At 37.5% G+C, this 21,474-nt stretch overlaps 1 protein-coding gene across 4 annotated transcripts in view; it reads right to left on the bottom strand.

Annotated features, from left to right (window-relative positions):
- Positions 1-20,100, bottom strand: part of LOC141764886 (myosin-9-like) — a 36,580-nt gene extending 16,480 nt beyond the window's left edge. The window contains exons 1-19 of one of the 4 annotated variants that reach the window (XM_074630552.1): positions 20,070-20,100; positions 19,761-19,799; positions 17,330-17,689; positions 9,703-9,893; positions 9,430-9,570; positions 9,155-9,311; positions 8,787-8,814; positions 8,232-8,325; positions 7,799-7,819; positions 6,611-6,703; positions 6,209-6,272; positions 5,635-5,733; positions 5,050-5,193; positions 4,406-4,501; positions 4,188-4,264; positions 3,151-3,345; positions 2,117-2,290; positions 1,736-1,909; positions 540-654 (exon numbers count right to left, since the gene is read on the bottom strand). In XM_074630552.1, coding sequence (XP_074486653.1) covers positions 540-654; positions 1,736-1,909; positions 2,117-2,290; positions 3,151-3,345; positions 4,188-4,264; positions 4,406-4,501; positions 5,050-5,193; positions 5,635-5,733; positions 6,209-6,272; positions 6,611-6,703; positions 7,799-7,819; positions 8,232-8,325; positions 8,787-8,814; positions 9,155-9,311; positions 9,430-9,570; positions 9,703-9,888 — 1,858 coding nt within the window. In that variant the 5' untranslated portion in view covers positions 9,889-9,893; positions 17,330-17,689; positions 19,761-19,799; positions 20,070-20,100. Of the gene's footprint in view, positions 1-539; positions 655-1,735; positions 1,910-2,116; positions 2,291-3,150; positions 3,346-4,187; positions 4,265-4,405; positions 4,502-5,049; positions 5,194-5,634; positions 5,734-6,208; positions 6,273-6,610; positions 6,732-7,798; positions 7,820-8,227; positions 8,326-8,786; positions 8,815-9,154; positions 9,312-9,429; positions 9,571-9,702; positions 9,894-17,329; positions 17,860-19,760; positions 19,800-20,069 lie in introns of those variants that run through there. The other 3 variants (XM_074630556.1, XM_074630555.1, XM_074630554.1) reach the window with 3 other exon arrangements.
- Between the last annotated feature and the right edge of the window lie 1,374 nt (positions 20,101-21,474).

Here is a 21,474-nt window from a genome sequence, read left to right as displayed (position 1 = left end):
AATAAATTAATTTGTAAACACATTTATTAATGCCTACTTTTATTGTACAATTAATAAATTTATTTTTAATCCCATTTATTATTGCCTATTTTTATTGTGCAATTAATAAATTAATTTGTAAACACATTTATTAATGCCTACTTTTATTGTACAATTAATAAATTAATTTGTTAACAAATTTAATAATGCCTATTTTTATTATACAATTGCTAAATTAATTTGTAAACACATTTATTAATGCCTATTACTATTGTACAATTAATAAATTAATTTGTAAAAAAATTTATTAATGTCTATTTTTATTGTACAATTATTTATTAATCAATTAAATATTTTATTACTATTTACGTGACTCTTGTGGTCCTCCATATTAAATTCCTGCTCGATGTCAGCACCAAATTTCTGGGAAATGGACCTTCCTCTGGCATCAAAACACACTTTCTTTCTTTTTTTTTAAATGTTGCATTTCCAATAACTTTAGTACCGACAGTAGCTTACAGCATTATGAGATTTTGGATAAATTCAGTTACACCACTTACTGTCTCTCCACAGCTCAGAAGTAAGTTTGTCTGTCGACTGGTTGAACAAAGTGACCACGCACTCATTCAGAGGATCCATGTTCTTCATCAGCCACGCGTCTGCTTTGTAGTCCACCTGCAACCAGAGCAGAGACACGTTTATACTCAACCATTGCTACTTTAAGTTTTACTCACACAGTGCAAGTATGTAAGACATTGACTTAATTTACAAATTCAATGTCTCTTGGAGCCAAACTCTGTGGACTCGATGTTGTTACTTTGCAGCCATCTAGTGGTGGAAAGCAACTACGCACATTCACTCAAGCACAATTTTCAGCTACTTGTACTTTACTTGAGTTGAGTATTTCCACTTTATACTTCTACTACACTACATTTGAGAGGAAACTCATGTACTTTTTACTCCAGCACATTTATAATCCACTATAATATTATATCACTCTTGAGACAATGCTGCACAAGTGCTGTTACTTTAGATATTTTAAGAACACTTTGCTGATAATACTTCTGCATTATTAAGAAAAAGGTAACATTTATTTTTACATTTTTGCAAATTTCATGGTAATTAGGTGATAATTAGCAGGTATTTGAAATTTCTTTGGAATTACTGCCAAATTACCCCAATATTTACCTCAATTAATCGAAAATGACTTTATTATAAACATTATATTCCGCTATTTCCCAATAGCTGATAATGTATTTAATACATTTCCAGGAAAAGAATACAGTTATTTAATATGCTTTATTTCCTGCTGATAAATAGATAATTAGCAAATAACTTATTTGAAATTTCTTTAAAAAACTCCCTGAATCATGACATTAGCTACCAGTTTACATCTGTGTAGACAATAAGTCACACAATCGTGAGATTTGTGTCTGATCAGTAGTGTCTTATATTAGTTTTGGTTTTCCACCTCTGATGAAGAGCAGCGCACAGCCGCTTCTCAAGCCTTAAGGCCCTATTTTAACCATTATATGCTATTTTAGCATATAATTATTAAATAATGTTTATAATAAAGTAATTTTCAATACATTGAGGTAAATATTGGGGTAATTTGGCAATAATTCCAAAGAAATTTCAAATAGGTTACTTGCTAATCATCACCTAATTACCATGAAATCTGCAGACCTGTAAAATTAAGTATTACCAAAAACAAAGTCACAAATTCAACAACACAAATAAAGTTATCATCAATGACCTTTCCAGCGTAGTGCACGATGGAGAAATCGGCGTCGTCCTTGAGTTTCTTGGCTCTCTGGAATTTGGGGTGTGTTCCCTGCTCCTGGGCCACCTTCTCCACAAAGCTCTTGTCTGTGGCTTTGGGGAACAAGCACTCTTCATCCAGCAGAGCCAGGATGCCTGGAGGACCGGCCTGTGATAAACGGTGGTAAAAAGACAAAAAAAATGTCAATCAGTCAGCAGTTAACATGCCTCAGCTTGTGTTAGACAACTGCATTTTAGTCAGTGACTTCTGCAGAAGAAAGCTTGTAACCTGAAGTGTTACTTCAGGCTAACACGAGAACCGTCAGTGTGATCTGTACGAGTCTTGAGGAGGAATAATAACTGGGAGGCGTCTTACGGATTTTTCAATGAGGTCGATGCAGGGCTGCAGGTCGAGGCCGAAGTCGATGAAGCTCCACTCGATGCCCTCCCTCTGGTACTCCTCCTGCTCCAGGATGAACATGGTGTGGTTGAAGAGCTGCTGCAGCTTCTCGTTGGTGTAGTTGATGCACAGCTGCTCAAATGAGTTCAACTGTAAGAGAGAATTGGAGAAACCATTACTCGAACGGCAGAAAAATAAAATCGAGAGGCTGGAGAGTGCCAGGGCTGCAGACTTCTAACCTAATTGGTTCGGTTAAAATCTAATTCAGGTCTGTTTGCCTGGTTAGTACGGTTTGATTCGGCTGGTGTCAAAGCTGTCAATCGAACCCTGGTGCGGAACAAACAACCGACGGACTCTGGTGCGGTCCATTTGTGGTGTGAAAGCAAACAAACCAACCGAAGGATTTTATGATAGCAGATATGTGAGCTGAACTACTAATAAATCCATCTGCTGATTAACATAACATTTTTATCGAAATCGAAATATGGCTTTCAAATCGCAGGATGAGGAGGAAATCGCAATATTTGTTAAAGGTGAAATAGCATTTTAAATTAAATATTGCGGTGCTGCAGAGATGCCCTGGCCTTTTCTACACATCATATTCGACTTAAGTAAAAACGTCTTTGTTTAGTACAGATCTGCGCAAAAAAAAAAAAAAAAATCACACCATAATCATTTTAAAGTTTTCCAATGAAACTGAGAATAATTATGTAAAAATTATCATTCCCTCTTATTTCGCAATATCTGTCAAAATATTTGCAATTAGATATTTTTTCAAAATTGTGCAGCCCTACTGCTGATCGTGAAATCTGTTCAGGAAGCCATCTCATAATTGATCTGTATAAATCCATGTATACAACCTATCTACGCAAATCAATACGTATGCACCTCAGCATGGGTCTTTTCCCTGATTAATAGGCTCTATAGCATACAGCACTAATCAGACTCCTTATATGTATTGCTGATACAAACACACAGAGTGGCTAAGCCAATAGCCCTGAACGCCTCACCTCGAAGATCTCAAATCCAGCGATGTCAAGGATGCCAATGAAGGAGGCTCCCTGTCTCTTGGTCTTGTCTAGCGCCTTATTGATCCTCATGACCAGCCAGCGGAACATCCTCTCATAAGAGGCTTTGGCCAGAGCCTCAACAGCAAACTCAGCCTGCTCCTGGGTCTGTGCCTTCTGGACGTAGTCCCTGCCGACCTGCAAAAAACAAACACTCCAAATGTCATCCTACTAAACTAAAAATCATCGCAAAAGGAAACTTAATTTCACAGGTACGCAAATTTCATGGTAATTAGGTGATAATTAGCAAGTGACCTTTTTGGAATTACTACAAAATTATCCCAATATTTACCTAAATTTATCAAAAATTACTTTATTATAAACATTATAAATGCTATTTCCCAATAGCTGGTAATTTATTCAACACATTTCCAGGAAAAGAATACAAAGTTAATTGATATGCTTTATTTCCATGTCTGTTGATAAACAGATAATAATTAGCAAATAACTTATTTGAAATTTCTCTAAAAACTACCTGAATCAAAATAGGGCCCTATTTTAACGATCGTATGCTAATTTAGCATGTAATTATTAAATAATGTTTATTATAAAGTAATTTTCAATAGATTTTCAGGTTTGTTTATATATATATATATATATATATATATATATATATATATATATATATATATATATATATATATATATATATATATATATATATATATATATATATATATATATATATATATATATATAATTCCAAAGAAATTTCAAATAGGTTACTTGCTAATTATCACCGACCTGTAAAATTAAGTGTTACCAAATCTAGTTCATTTATTGGGAGGAAGAAACACAAATCAAACACCAGATTCAAACAAAAATGGTTAAAAATGTCTCTCAATGTCCAGACAAGACATCAACTGGCAGACAAAAGGTGGAAATCTGCATCAAGCGGCCATAATCATTACAAAAATAAGGTTAACATGTCATATTATTGAATGTCAATGAGAGGATCACGTATTGATTGCTATGCAGACCTTGATTCTGGGGGACAGGATAGCTCGTGTGAAGTCGGTCACATTGATGCTCAGCAGGTGACATGCTTTCTGGGCAGCTGGGGGTGAAACATGGGGGTCACATGGGAGAATGTGAAGGTGGATGAATCGGGAAGGTTTGAGCAAATGGAGTGAGACAGACAGCATGCACAGAGGAAATGATGATGATGATGATGATTATGTATGATAAATGTGTGTACCGGTGTCGTCGGGCATGGAGGCCTGGTCAGAGTGACGCTCCTTCTTGAAAGACATGTTCCCCAACTGCAGCACGGCCGACACCACCTTCATCAGACCTGACAGACAGACAAACAGGAGAGGTCACTGTGTGCTGCAGAGGAAAGAGTCACACGATGAAGAATATGTGCCCTGTACCATAGATTACGTTTGATAATCTCACCCTACTGAAAAACACCCCTTGAAACTCATTCTCTATAAAAAAAGATATAATAAAAAAAAACTTAAAAGTTGACAGATTAAGGGAAAAAAATGAAAACCTTTCATAAGGTTTTACATTCAGGAATGTCACTCAAGTTGTTCAAAATAAAAACCATTTTACTAGAATTAACACATCCAAATTTATGAATAAGTTGCACAATTAGTTAATTAATCAATGGGAAATGAATCAGCGACTTTTTTCGATGCAAAAAAGGCCAACATTTGCTGGTTCCACCTTCTCAAATGTGAGGATTGTGTGCATCCTTGAGCTTGTGTGTTGAATACATTTTCTTCCTCGTGCACAAGATAAACTAAACGGGCACCCACCCAAACTCCACAGGGAACCTTTAATTGATAACCAAAATAGATCCTTAGTCACAGCCAAATGAACAAGGATGATACGTACCAATTCTCTCCTCTTCTGGGATGCTCATGATCTGAAAGGCATCCATGGTCTCGTTGAATATGTCCGTGTCCTGTTGGCCAGGTATCGTCATGTTTCCGTTGGACAGGAAACGGTACTTGCTGTAATCCTCCAGACACAACTCGGCTAGATGGTGAAAAAGAGGAGAGAACAATTTATTTTACATTTTCGTTGACCTGCTTAACTCTTCACAAGTTTAGGGACCTCAGTATGCAGAAATACTGCATGTTTTTGCCCAAAACTGCATGTGATTATCATAAAGTGGGCATGTCTGTAAAGGGGAGACTCGTGGGTATCCATAGAACCCATTTTCATCCACATATCTTGAGGTCAGAGGTCAAGGGACCCCTTTGAAAATGACCATGCCAGTTTTTCCTCGCTAAAATGTAGCCCAACTTTGGAGCGTTATTTAGCCTCCTTCCCGACAAGCTAGCAAGGTCTTCTAGTTTCATATGATGTATGTAGCTTCATTCTAACCCTAGAACTGAACTCTTGAGCAAGTTCAGCTATCAATAAACCACATTTACTTTCTGTAACTATCATTCACGTAGTAATAAAATGTCTCACAGCGCAGCTTTTCCCCAGCTCCTGTCAGCATGTAGTAGAAGATGTGGAAGCTCCTCTCCTCTTTAGCTTGTCGGATGGCTCGAGACTTCTCCAGCAGATCTGGTAACAGTTCAGTCAAGGACATAAACAAATGCAAAAAGCAAACACACACATATTCACAGCATCTTTAAAAAGTACACAAGCACAGCTGGATTAACCCACACACCCTCAGGTGCCCTGAGTTGTTTTGTTTTTTGAGGTAGTTTGATTCATTTCTGAACTTGTTTGGTTAATATGCACCAAAGGGCAAATAAAAACTGAAAAGTATGGGACCTAAGGCTGCTATTTGCCCTGCATTTTTACCTTGTTATATGTCAGTTGATATATGTTTACTTGGTGCACATCCTTAAACAAAACTTAGACAAATTATCACAAACTAACTGAGTATTACAGGATGGAAATTTTGACTTGTTTCAGTCACACTTGTCAAAATGGGTAACAGGGAGCTCAATTAAATGTGGGCCACCTTGCAGGTTAATCCAGCTGTTTACAAAACAATCAAGTGAGTAAGTAGCATATTTTTTAAAAAGGATGCAAGTTTCAATGTTGGCTCCAACGATGTATCCGTTGACGTCGAAGTTGATCCTGATGAATTTTCCCTACAAGAGATAATAGATCAAATCATTTTGAAATGCAGCACTAATGATGTTTTTAAAAGGTCTTATTGATAACATTTCTATGTAGGCGAATATTTTAATAAAAATAATAATACATCCACAGAACCTTTAGAAAGGTGTCGAATAAAAGTGTGGCTTTTCCTGAAAAAAATTATTATGATTCTGAATTAATCAGGAGATCAGGAGCCAATAAAAATGTTGGCGGAACAATGTGTGTATTTGTGTTTGAGGTTTATTTTGATGGTGCTTATTAAACATGCATTTTATGTTCTCTAGAAGAAAAAAAAAGTACGATTTCAGGGGCTTCAAGTCGTTCTTACGAATCTTGAGGAGTTGTCGTTCTTGACGGTCTTTGCGTTGCCGAAGGCCTCCAGGATGGGGTTAGCTTGCAGCAGCTGTTTCTCCAGTTCCCCCTGACAGAGAGGACACAAGTGTCACAAACTAATAACACTTGATCGTGACTCTAAGCTGCACGTTAGCCAAGCAAGCGCAGCTTTAAAACCATGCATTTTTTTCTTGCAGAGCTGCAAATACAAACAGAGGATCTGTGCAATGGCTCGTTCATCTTAATAAAAAAAAATAAAAAAGGCTGCGTATTCAAAGGTATAACCTCAGGGGATGTTATCATTGCCCAATCGACCACACACACAAGCGAATACTGAATCCTGCACATTCCAGCACACATACCAGCAAGCCCACTCAAGCACAAAACCCCTGTAAGAAGACCATCCCTGTCCATGCAGGCACCAACAAGAGAACACAAGAAGCACGCAGGCCGCCTAGCCGAGAGCCCCTAAAGGAAATGCAGGAGTGCACCGTAACACCCCAAACAACCTACATGCATACTACGACATAATGAATAAAATCTGGACTGACCAGATTGAGAATAAAAATAGCTGCTGGGTGGAGTGGGATACTGTCACCTAATACGGCTTTAAAACTACAGTCACACACACACCGAGGTGTACTGGAGACAAAGCTCAGATAAGGTTACTACTCTGCTGCGTCGCTAAGCAGTTCACCGCCACAAGGTGATAATTGTTGAGTAAATATATGTCTTTATCCTCTAAACCCACACCTCCATCTCTATGGATGTAAAACTTGTTTTTGCATTTTAAAAGAAACTATTGAGCTCATATTTATGAGAAGCTTAGCTTAGCATAAAGACTGGAAACGGGTGATGCACGTTTTTGTGATGTATGTAAAATGCTGCTGTAACACCTCAATTTCCCTTCGGGCATCAATAAAGTCCATCTATCTATCTATCTATCTATCTATCTATCTATCTATCTATTAACGATTAACTCTCAGTAAGAAAAATGAGTAAGCATATTCCTCAAAATGTCCAACTATTCCTTTAAAGCCGCAGAATACATATTTTAGTAATATTTGAATGCATTTCCTTCAAAACCCCAGACAAAGACAATAAAACGTTTCCCGTTAGTAGAGTAGTGCATGTGCATAAACAGTCAGACACCATGCGTATGGAGTCAGAGAGATGAACTCACATGTGACAAAACTGCGCTGCCCTGGAGAAGAGGTGAAAAAGGAGAGAGTTCAACACATTTGAGACCAACTTCAGCACACACACATTACATGACATGACTGAACCTGGTGTCACCTGATGAATCATGAAGAAGTCATTTATCAAACAATTCTTGTAAAAACTTCCAAGTACAAGTAGACACACACATTCACATCTGCTTCAGTTTGACTCAGAGAGGTGAGGCGGGCACGTCGAGGCCTGAAAGAGGAATGTGCAGTAGTCGCCGCACAACTCGCTCAGGTAGACGGCATTATATTAGAGATGGACTGATGGGGAATAACAGAGGGGGAAAGAACGAGCAGGAAACATGAGGAAAAATAAAAAGGGAGTTTCCATCCGTGTCTTTCCAAATCTTCGGACAAACCATCAGGAAGAAAAGAGAAGTTTTTACTGACCTGGTCTTTCTTGGACTTGAAAGATGACGCAACATGGGCAAGATACTGAATAACTTTCTTGGTATTTTCTGTTTTCCCTGCTCCTGATTCCCCACTGCAGAAAAAACACACATAATGCGCATCAATCAGAGGGGTCAGTATACTGAACATCATGATCCTAAGGCATTAAAAACAGGGGCGGCGCAGGGGAGGGCTTCTGAGGGTCCAGCCATATTTGCTCCATTTCTACCCACTACTGCTTTAACATCTACAATTCCATGACAACCCGGCAAATTTAATCTGCTGATAACGACCATGTGATAGGACCCAAAGCTCCCAGACTGCCTCTAAATAAAGCTGGAGCTGAGATTGTTTTGTCAAGAAAAATGCATCTCAATTGCTCTCAATTTGACTCGAGTCAACAGGGTCTAAGAAGGGAAAACAAAAGTCAAACTTGATGCTACAACCAACAGACACCGTCTGTATGAATCTGTGCAAAAAATGACTGAAGGTAAAGACTGTACATGGTTCCAGACTAAGTTAATGTGAAGGTACCAAGAAGACGGAGTGACCTACGTGCAGAGGATGGACTGGTCTTCACGATCTGAGAGGAACACAAAGAAGAGAAGAAGAGAAGCTCAGTAATAATACGGCATGCCATGTGTGCAGTTTCTGTCACATGAGTCATGTAGGGCTGAAATTAATTAATGAAATTGATGAATCAATTCTCTGGATGCAGTTACGCAAGTGTGTTTCTTTTCTTTGTTTATTGTGAATTAAATATCTTTGAGTTTTGGCCTGATGGTCAAACAAAAAATAAGCAATTTAAAGAAGTCACTTTGGGAATACTGATGGACATATTCACTATTTTCTGATGTGTTTTAGCATAAAATATGTATTCATTAAGTGTGCATGGACATATCAGTGTTTACAAACAGTGGTACCCTGCATCATGCTCCTGTAGGCCGTGTCTGTGATGGCGTAGATGTGAGGGGGCATCTCGTGTCTCTTCTTGCCCTTGTACATGTTCACAATGTCCTCAGAGTATATGGGCAGGTACTTGTACGGGTTGACCACCACACAGAAGAGACCGGAGTACGTCTGAGTAAGACAGAAGATAATTACTGTCAGAGAGAGGAGTGTTAATGCAACCAGTCACATGAGTGCACACAATAATGAGATTAGAATATATAAGACACGTGCATCCACTCAGACTCACATAGATGAGTCCAGAGTAGTATCTCTCCTTGAGGTTGTGCAGCACGGAGGCCTCGTTCAGGCAGGTGAGCTCCGCCATGTCCTCCACCTTGTTGAACTTGGGTGGGTTCATCTTCTGAATGTCATCCTTGTTGACCTTCACCTGAGATTTACAGAAACAAGGCACCCATCAGAAATTTTGACATCAATAATCAAATGAAAATGCTGGTAAAGGACGGTATTCAACAACAAAAGAACAAATTCAGACTCAAAATCAGAAATCCTTCACGTTCACCTTCTTGCCCGAGTCCGTCAGCTCCACCAAACACTCCTCTCCCTGCTCCTCCTTGACGGAGCCGGGCTCGAAGCCCAGCTTCTCAGAGGGGACCCACACCAGCTTCTTGGTGGCCCAGTCGGCCTGGTCCATAGGGTTGCCCCCCCCGCTGCGGTCCCCATACAGGAACTTGTCTGCGTCCGTCATGGTAGCTTCAGGACAGAGCAAGAGGACATTTTAAAATCACCATTTTGAGGAATCTGACCTTTGAAAGAGAGCTAAACTAAATATTTTGGTGTGAAGGAGAGGAACATGTCTCACTGTATGCCATCAGTATTTGCCACGCCCATTTCAGATTCACATTTTCTACCATTTTGCATTCCTTGTACAACATTTTCTTTGCCTCTTCACCAACAACTTTCAAATTATAAATCCATAAAAACATGGAAACTACAGCGCTCCCATCCCATCAACCACCACATACATACATATACAGTATATACAAATACATAAAAACAACACAAAAGAAGTCCAACCTCAAAATAAATAGAGTCCTAAAACCCGGAAATGAGTTAGCATTTTAGCACTTCCGATTCGGGTAATTTTGTTGCCTAAACCTAAAGAAGTTGTAGTTTTGCTGCCTTAACCTAAAGAAGTTGTAGTTTTGTTGCCTAAACCTAAAAAAGTTGTCGTTTTGTTGCCTAAACTTATAGAAGTTGTAGTTTTGTTGCCTTAACCTAAAGAAGTTGTAGTTTTGTTGCCTAAACCTACAAAAGTTGTAGTTTTGTTGCCTAAACTTATAGAAGTTGTAGTTTTGTTGCCTCAACTTATAGAAGTTGTAGTTTTGTTGCCTTAACCTAAAGAAGTTGTAGTTTTGTTGCCTAAACCTACAAAAGTTGTAGTTTTGTTGCCTAAACTTATAGAAGTTGTAGTTTTGTTGCCTCAACTTATAGAAGTTGTAGTTTTGTTGCCTAAACCTAAAGAAGTTGTAGTTTTGAAGCCTTTTCGTTTGTGTTCAAAAGGTGACGATTCAGTTTGTTTGTTGTATGTTAGAAAATGTTGCTTTTAAGTTCCACTTCCACTTTTATAACGTAGTAGGTGTAGTAGGCCCCAAATGACCCACATCTATGGTGCTTATAGTGACTGATAACGCCTATTTAATGGCCTGACAAACAGTCAAATTGGGTGCAGCACAGAAGGGAGACAAAAGTATAAATACCTTTGTGTAAATACCATGTGTAAAAAGTAAAGTCCACTTTGTCCTGAAACTACAACCGCGTCCGTCATCGCTGCTTGTCACGCGACTACACGGTCACTCATCGTGTGTGATAACAAGTATGTGTTGAGTTTTAGCAAAAACTTTACACATAAATATTTAACTGATGTGTTTGAGCCGACATGAACTCTTCAGGGCGATGAAATGTGCTGCTCTGTCTGAAGCTTAACAGGAGTTATAGCACAGGTTTGGGCACATTACCACCGCAGCAGCTGTCGTTTCATGTTTCACTGCATTATGATGAGAATGCCATCTCTTTAACTTTGACCTATAAACCGAACAGAGCAGACACATCTAGAGATAATGCTAATTTCTCGCTGTAGCATTAGCAATACAAATGTTATGTTACTTTATGATCTGAGGATAAATACCATAAAGTTTCATTTCAGTCCTTGCCGGTGTATTCATGCGTCTCAACACAGTCAGACAAAACAATTAGTTTCACCTGAGCTTTACAGTACGACAGTACAGTGCCACCTGGCCGTCCTTTATTCCCAGTCTGACCCACATTCCTTCCTCACCAGCTCATTACACAGAATTCCACAAATTCCCAACTCACTTCTCCCACTCCTCATCATCCACAACCCTCTCTTTAGAGTCGCAATTTCTGCCTCAGGTAATGTAACATACATATATACTGTATATTCAGCTTCAGGACAGTGAGGGTGGCTCTGAGCTAAATTTAAAGCCTCTGGCAGTGTTAGTTATGTGAAGTCCCGGTGTCGGTCTGTGGAGGGATGCTCTGCAGTCAGAGAGGAAGGGAGGAATGTCGGGAGCAAGTCTGGGCAGAGACAGAAATGTCATTATTCCCCAACCACACCCTGGAGATGACTAAAAAGATACCCTCAAAAAGATAAAGTCCATCACCTCCATTATAGGGCTGCACGATCATGGCCAAAATGATAATCACGATTATTCATTTATTTAATATATTCATTGATTTTAGCGACAGCATATTTGTATTGCATGTTCACATTAAAATAAACAGAGCACTGCTTTCACTTCCACGCTGTGCTACATCCCTGTTAATGCACAAATTAAGGCTGCACGATGTTGGAAAAAACTTGACATAGCAATATTTAAAAAATATATATATATATAATTTTTTTATATATATATATTAAAATATATATATATATATATATATATATTAAAATATATATATATATATTAATATATATATATATATATATTAATATATATATATTAATATATATATATATATTAATATATATATATTAATATTTATATATATATATTAATATTTATATATATATATATATTAATATATATTTATATATATTAATATATATTTATTAATATATATTTATATATATTAATATATATATATATATATTAATATATATATATTAATATATATATATATATATATATATATATATATATATTAATATATATATATATATTAAAATATATATATATATATTAATATATATATATATTAAAATATATATATATATATATTAAAATATATATATATTAAAATATATATATATATTAAAATATATATATTAAAATATATATATTAAAATATATATATATATATTAAAATATATATATATATATATTAAAATATATATATTAAAATATATATATTAAAATATATATATATATATTAAAATATATATATATATTAAAATATATATATATATATAAAAATATATATATATATATATATATTAATATATATATATATATATATATATATATATATATATGTATTAAAATATATATTAATATATATATGTATAATATATATATATTAAAATATATATATATATTAATATATATATATATATATATATATTAATATATATATATTATACATATATATATTAATACATATATATATCAATATATATATATATATATATATTAAAATATATATATATATTAAAATATATTAATATATATATATTGCAATATAAGAAATACAGGAATATTCACCCTACCCCTTTGTTAGCAACAATAAGAGCTAGATAATCAATTATGCTATTATTTTTAATCTAATATCTATGCCCAAAAGTGAAGCCAAACATCTGGATCACCGGCTGGTGGCTGGCTGTTAGTTTAGGAAGCGCTTGATTTGATATGCAGCAGTTTTCTATGAGCAGAACGCACATTTTAAACGTCAATATCGCAGGTGATCATGTTGGTTTAATTGTGGCAAGCCAAAATTGTGATTGCGATTAATATTTGATTAATTGTGCAGCCCTACTCCATTCTGCTTTCACTCATTTGTTGTATTGTTTATAAACCCATTGAGATGCATCATCTCATTTTCAAGAGGGTCCTACAAATCATTATGTTTCGTGTGATATGTGATCCCGTCACGATTCTCACGTGATATCGGTGACATTGCGAGAAACCAACTGCCGTGCAAGTCAAGTCAATTTCATTCATCGAGCCCAAAAAAACACAAAGATTTATAATCTATGCAGCACTCGACACCCTCTATCATTAGACCCTGGGTTTGAAGAAGGAAAACTCCTCAAATGTAATTTTTCATTGTAGTTAGGTGATAATTAGCAAGTAACCTATTTTAAATTTCTTTGGAATTACCCCAATATTTACCTCAACTTATCAAAAATTACTTTATTTTAAACACTATTTAATAATTAGATGCTACAATAGCATATAATGGTTAAAACAGGGCCCTTAGGCTTGAGAAGTGGCTGCTCTACATCGGAGGTAGGAAACCAAAACTAATAGAAGACACTTCTGATCAGACACAAATCTCACCATTGTGTGACTTATTGTCTACACAGATGGTAGCTAATGTAATGATTCAGGGAGTTTTTTAAGAAATTTCAAAAGAAGTTATTTGTTAATTATTATCCATTTATCAGCAGACATGGAAATAATGCAATTAACTTTGTATTCTTTTCCTGGAAATGTATTAAATAAATTACCAGCTATTGTGAAATAGCGGAATATAATTATTAAATTACTGTAAATTAAAACCAACCAAACATTTTCTCTTCTCAATCAAAGGCGGTATTATTAATGCAAATACTCATAAATGTTTATATATGAATATTTGTAGAGCAGTAGCAGTTTGGAGCAGCTGCCTCGTCTCCGGTAGAGGATGGATGATGAAAAAACAGCTGATCGTGTATATGTATGTGTGTGTGTGTGTGTGTGTGTGTGTGTGTGTGTGTGTGTGTGTGTGTGTGTGTGTGTTTAAGGAGCCTGGGATAAAGGGATCAGTACACAAGGTGTCATCTGTGTCTCTCTTAAGTTCATTATGTGCTCAGACTCTTGAACATCAGTGGGGGGAGGACGAGGAAGAAGAGGAACACAGTCACATTCTTCTGGTTTTATCATGTAGCACTAAAATCAAAACTGCAGCAGAGGTCAGAGAAGAGCATCACGTATTTACGGCAAGTATACAAGGTCCTGAATGCATCACCTCAGGCTGAAGCCACACAGAAAACTTGTGACATTCACATGTATGTGGCTTCACTGTTGAAGCTACCCATGGGCTAACTTCCTCAGGAAGTTGCACAAACTCTGCCTCTGCACATTTTGAGACTTTGAGACTTTGTGACTCAAAATGACTCGTATCTTCGCGTCCACTCAAATTCAGAATAACCAACACATCCCTATAGCCTCAGGATGAATACTGGGAGGGTTTTATGTGAAGACTGTTTAACCATGTCTGGAACAATAATCACCTTGTTAACCTTACAACACCTATTGTCTGCATGGACCTGTTGTAATCTGCGTCTCCTGTTCTTTGGTCTTATCGTGCACTCTTTCTACAGCATCTCCTGCTCTCGCCTGTTCTTGGCTGCCAGTCAATCCTGGCTTTACCCGGGATCCCATGGCGCTCACCCAACAGAGAGAGCACGAGCCGGGCCATCTGCAGCCCGGCTGCTGGTACGAGGGACTGATAAGAGATATCGACACCGTTGTGGCACTGACAGGACAGTGAATGAGAAGATGTTTCTTAGATCGCTTTAATGTGGGTGGATGGGTAGTAGGGCTGCACGATTATGGCCAAAATGATAATCACGATTATTTTGATCGATATTGAGATCACCATTATTTACAAACAAAATATTCTTATTGAATTTCACATTTAAATAAACAGAGCACTGCATTTTCTTCCATGTTGGGTTACATTTCTGCTAATTTACAAATCTTTGCATTAAAATAACACTGGTCCATATTCACAGTGCATCACTTAGAAGCAAAATTGGGCCAAAACTTTTGGGCTTGGGAGTTGTCTGTGTTTTTGTCTTACAACTTTAACCCTTTCACAGTGTGTTTTCAGTTTATGTAGTTGTAGTTGGCTCCACCCTCTTGTGTCACACTGCTGCAGAAAACCCAAGATGGCAACGGCTTAAAACCAAATTGGCGATGGACACAGACCCAGCGCCTATTGAAGGAGGCTGGTACATGGGCAGACACGGGTCTTGGGGTATAACCCATGCGCAGTGTACCTGAAGCTGCGGTCGTGTGTTGCGATTAGCTCAATTTCAGCAAGTGCAGACCAGATTTTCCTGCGCATGTGTTGTACCCCAAAGATATGACGCGTTGATGCAGCGTGACCCAGCCTCTTTCAATGGGCCTTGCACAAAACCAAGAGGCGACAGCCAAAGACCAAGAGGGCGACGACAAAAAACCAAGAGGGCGACAACAAAAAACAAAGAGGGCAACGACGGCAAGAAGGCAACGGCCAAAAACCAAGAAAACCAAGAGGGCGATGACCAAAAACCAAGAGGGCGACGGCCAAAAACCAAGAGGACGACGACGGCAAGAGGGCGACGGCCGAAAACCAAGATGGTGACGACCATAATGCTAAACTTGAGGCTTCAAAATGGCAGTCCACAAACAAATACTGTAGGTGACGTCATGGAGACCACGTCCACTTATTATTTACAGTCTATGGACATGACAGCGTCCCAAAAGTGAAGCCAAAACGGCGCATTTTAAACATTGCAGTCGATCCTGTTCATTTAATTGTGGGAAGCCCAAATCGTGGTATTAATATTCGATTAACTGTGCAGCCCTAATGGGCAGGAAGCAGCTCTGTATGCGGGCTGAAGATGAAAAGTCAACATTTATGTAGTGTAACAAGATGTTTGTATTTGACTTCATGTATAAAAAGGTGATGAGAGCAGATTTAATGAGAGCTCCAGATGTGGCAGAGACGTTCAATTTCCGGGCTGAACCAAAAAGAGGAAGACGACTTTCATCAGCAAACTTTTTTTTCAACTCGTGAAGTAGAAATACGCCCTAGTTGAAACGATCTTATCTTGTCAGACATAAATAAATCCTCATCACCACCATAAAGCCAAGTCCTCTTTTGTGACAGCCTGTCAATTCTGTATCCTGAGGGTTCGACATGCAGCAGCAGCAGCAGCAGGGTGTGTGCAGTTTGTTTTATTAAAAAAAAAATCATCTCATGCTCACCTGACAAACAACAAGACAAAAGTTCACTGCAGGATGCAAACTAGGTAAATAGGACATAAGTTTAAGTCTAAACAGTGAAAACCTGAGGTGAAAACATGAATTTTCAAACCACAGCCTGTTTTTCCTATCCTGTTATGCAGATTGTGTCACGCTGCATACTATTAGTATTATTATTTTCTGGTAAATAGGCTAAAGGGAACATGCAACCAGTCCTACAATTTAACATTAGAAGTTGTGTGTTCATACAAGTAAACTTAACATAACAGTATCTATTATTATTTCCTGCATGGTGCATAAAGACAACTTGCAAATTTAAGATTAAAAGTTTTGTGTTCATACAAGTAAACTTAACATACAAGTATTTATTATTATTATTTCCTGCCTGGTGAATAAGAAAACATGCAAATTTAAGATTAAAAAAAAGTGCGTTCATACAAGTAAACTTAACATAACAGTTTTTATTATTATTTTTGCCTGGTAAAGACAACTTGCAAATTTAAGATTAAAAGTTGTGTGTTCATATTATGTGTTTTAGGTACTGATACTGGTTATAGTCGTTTGTCTTGTGAGCATCATAAAGAGAAGTCTTAGTTAATGTCACAACAGTCTTGACTCAGCTAAAGTCCTATTAGAAGGTTTAGCCTATATAATGCACAACATATAATACACTTATTTAGAGTTGATAACTGAGCATGCGCAGGTTTAAAGGGCTCCTGTGTGTCGCCTGATGAGAACACCTGAGCATCCTGAGCAAACAAACACATTTATATTCCTCTTTCTTTAAAAATAAAACTCTTTTTCTTCTCTAAACTCTAAAATGCAAAGTGCACAACAGTTCATAAGCACTCCCACCTGCTGAAGACATGTTAATACCACTCAGCTCTCTCTCTCTATGTATATATATATATATATAATAAAAAGAACACACACCTGGTTTTCAGCTGCAGGCACTGTAGGTGAGCTCAGCAGGTGTGTTTGTGTCCGTGTTGGCAGCAGCAGCTCGACGACACTTTGTCCACTAAAGCAAAAGCAGCCCAGTGAATAAAAGCCTCTTCAGTCTCCAGTCTGTGTGTCTGTGTGTCTCTGTGTCTCTTCTGTCTCTTCTGTCTCTCTGTCATGCGGTCCAGCTGCTCGCAGCTCAGGCGTGGCTCTGCGGGGATGGACCGGACTGCACCTTTAATCCGCCCAGTTCTAGTTTCCTCAGGTAAGTTAAAAGGCTCCTCCTCCTCTTCCTCCTCACCGCGGTGCGTTCAAGTGCTCCACGTAAAAACCTGGAGGAATGAGTTGTCTCTGCAAAAAGGCACCTCTGAATCAATCAAAAAGGAGACACTTATATGATTTTAAAAAAGTTATTTTTATAAAACTTTATCATGACAGTATAGTGCATGAGACAGGTAATCTGAAAAAAAAATCATGAGCCTCTGTGTCCTCTGTGTCCTCCGGTGCTCCTAATGGCATCTGCAGGATTTCAGAGACCGGAGGAAAACAACCAATCAGAGCCGAACAGGAGCCATGCCATCTTTGTGTCAAGACCCAACTCACATCTTACATCAGGAGTACCAACTTTTACCTTCCGGCAGGAGATATAGAGTCCCACGGTGCAGATTGAACCGTTACAAACATTCATTCTTGCCGATGTCTATTAAACTTCTCAACAACTCGTAACATGAAGCTATCATAATGACAGTGCAATATGGTTAGACAGTGCAATATGTTAAATAGTGACAGTGCAATATGTTAAATAGTGACAGTGCAATATGGTTAGACAGTGCAATATGTTAAATAGTGACAGTGCAATATGTTAAATAGTGACAGTGCAATATGGTTAGACAGTGCAATATGTTAAATAGTGACAGTGCAATATGTTGCATCTGTGTAATATTGGGCTATTGTCTGTGCAATATGAGCAAGGCGGTAGACGGTGCAGTGCACTACCTGAGTGCAATACCTGCCATGGTGTGTGTGTGATAGTATGTGCCATTATGTACGTGGACTGTGTTTGTGTTGAAACATCTGTTTCTGTGGAACTGTTTCCCTGTCTGATGTGGAATCGTTTGTTATTGTTGTTGATGTTGTTTTAATTTAGTGTTTGTAACTGCAGTTGGACGGAGTCCAGGAAAAATTTCCCCACGGGGGACAATAAAAGTATATCTTGTCTTATCTTATCTTATCTCTGTGCAGCTGTCAATCACTCTCAATCTCCTATCAATCGGTCAAACTAGGCAGCGCTGATCAAATATGAATCAATATTCTGTTACTAAGGGCCGGATGTTAGGCTGGGCAAGATGACGATATATATCGTCAAAACTATATAAAAATATCTATCGTATATATTTTTCTATATCGTTTCTATTGCGATAGGCTAGGCTTATATTTATTTATTTTTTTCTCTATAATTTCACTTAAAACTGTTGTGTTCATTTTGCACTCAAGTTCTTAAAATGACTAAATACTACTTTTCATTTGTCAATTTTTTTATTCACACAGAATTATACTATTTCTCTCCTCAAATGTTTTCAGAAAGATCAAAAGTAGTGTACTGTTTAGCTGTAAAATGAGAAGGTTTATGACCCGGCAGCCATGTTGAGACCAAGTTGAGGGCGATATGGCTTAAATCTTTTATCACAATATAGGTAATTTCATATCTCGATAACTATATATATATATCACGATATTGCATGTTTTCTGGTTATTCAATAATAAAGTACTCTATATGAAATAACCACATGATAAAGCTTATTTTTGTATACTTCTGTGTGAATAAAATAATTGACAAATGAAAAATATTTTTTCATTTTAAGAACACAACAGTTTTGAGTGAAATTATAGAGAAAAAATAAATACATATATGCCTAGCCTATCGCGATAGAAACAATATTAAAAAAAATATATACGATAGATATTTTTATATCATTTTGACAATATATGTATATATTGTCATATTGCCCAGCCCTAACCACCGGCTCTTAGGACATTTGTCATGAATAATAAACTGATTTATCATTAACAATTAGCTGCAGCACTATTCTGAATAAAAATCTGCACATAGAGTTACAAATATTCCTTATTTTCATATTTTCTCTTTCAGACATATCTGGAAAGATAATGTGAAGTGTACACTTTTTAAAAAAGGAAATTTGCACCTTGATAAACTTAATAAAACCTTATTAAAATGGAAACAACACACTCGCTATACTCTTATTCTAAAGGAGTAAAGTATGTTGAGATATGTTTATATACAGTCAGTGATTATCTGATGGAGCATCCAGGCAGATAGCGTTGAGAGAGAGTGTGTGTGTGTGTGTGTGTGTGTGTGTGTGTGTGTGTGTGTGTGTGTAGGAATGCAGAGCCTCGTCTGTACCTGCAACAGGAGCAGCTGGGTGTGGCACTGCTGATGTGTCTGATGTGGAAATATGACACAGAAGAACACATTACTGGCTCTGCAGAGAGGAAACATATGTAAAGCAAAATGCAACATGTGGGAGTATGTTCATATATTTATGTTTTAATGGTTTTAGAGACAAGTCAATGGGTCCAATGTCAGTATAAAGTTGGTTTCCCACAGTACGGTTTTGCACTTATGGTGTTGTATTCTCTCTGTACTAACAAATTAAAGAGTAACTTATATTTAATTGACAGCAAAACATTAATAAAGCAAAGAAAAACTTACTGCAACATATCCAAAACAAGGGGAAATGTCTACCTGCAGCCATCCACCAATGAGCTTTTGGTTTAATTTCCTACCTTATATGGTCAGAGAGAGGAGACAGAGAAAGAGAAAGATCTCCAGAAAGAGGTGGAGGGAGGGAGGCGTGGTGTATTGTTGTGTTTTTGCAGTGCGGCGGTGTAAAGTTTCTTTTCAAACCCTGTCATTACCCCCGAGGAGCCCTGGTTCCTCCTGCTGATTCAGATCTGTCACACATCAGAGATGAGCTGATAGAAACGTATATAGGGGCAGCATGTCGCAGCATGAATGAAACAGAGCCAGGACTCCAACACACTGTTAGCGTTACAAAGTATTACTGTGTTTTATGACTGTAGGCAATGAAATAAAACAGTAAAACACATAAACCTTTAATTAATGTTGATTCAGTCCGAGCTCTGATGCAGTTGTTTCAGATAACAGGTATCAGATCAGGTGACATGTTGATGAAGATAAAAACAAACTTTCCATTACCAAAAAGAAGTTTATTCAAGTGTGCTATTATAGTAGTATACTTCTTTTAAACTTAAAATAGGAGGTATACTTTCAGTTTACGTTTGATGTACTTATCAGAGATATACTTAATAAAAGTATACTGTACATAAGTATACTTGGCTTATACTGACAAGTATACAGAAATGTATTAGTATACTTGGCTCATACTGACAAGTATACAGAAATGTATTAGTATACTTGGCTCATACTGACAAGTATACAGAAATGTATTAGTATACTTGGCTCATACTGGCAAGTATACAGAAAAGTCTAAGTATACTTGGCTTATAGGCCTAATTGTACATAATCTTTTCATCAAGATATTCTTAAGAAAAAAGTATAAATAAGTATTCTTGCCTTACAGAAACTTGTACTTGGCTCGTAGGTGTGTTTACTTTGTGATAGAGTAGCCTAGTAAAGTGTGTGAGCTATATCAAGACTGTCTTTTAACAACACTCTCATGGCCACAAGTACATTATGCTAAAATATTAAATAACAATCCATCCATCCATCTTCAACCGCTTATCCGGGGTCGGGTCACGGGGGCAACAGCTCCAGCAGGGGACCCCAAACTTCCCTTTCCCGGGCCACATTAACCAGCTCTGACTGGGGGATCCCGAGGCGTTCCCAGGCCAGTGTGAAGATATAATCTCTCCACCTAGTCCTGGGTCTTCCCCGTGGTCTCCTCTCAGCTGGTCGTGCCTGGAACACCTCCAAAGGGAGGCGTCCAGGGGGCATCCGTACTAGATGCCCGAAGCACCTCAACTGGCCCTTTCGATGCAAAGGAGCAGCGACTCTACTCCGAGTCCCTCACGGATGACTGAGCTTCTCACCCTTTCTCTAAGGGAGACGCCAACCACCCTCCTGAGGAAACCCA

Source organism: Sebastes fasciatus, chromosome 3 (genome assembly GCF_043250625.1).
Source record: "Sebastes fasciatus isolate fSebFas1 chromosome 3, fSebFas1.pri, whole genome shotgun sequence".
Taxonomy (NCBI): Eukaryota; Metazoa; Chordata; class Actinopteri; order Perciformes; family Sebastidae; genus Sebastes; species Sebastes fasciatus.
Note: the sequence above shows the minus strand (reverse complement) of the source record. Positions and strands in the feature narration are given on the sequence as shown.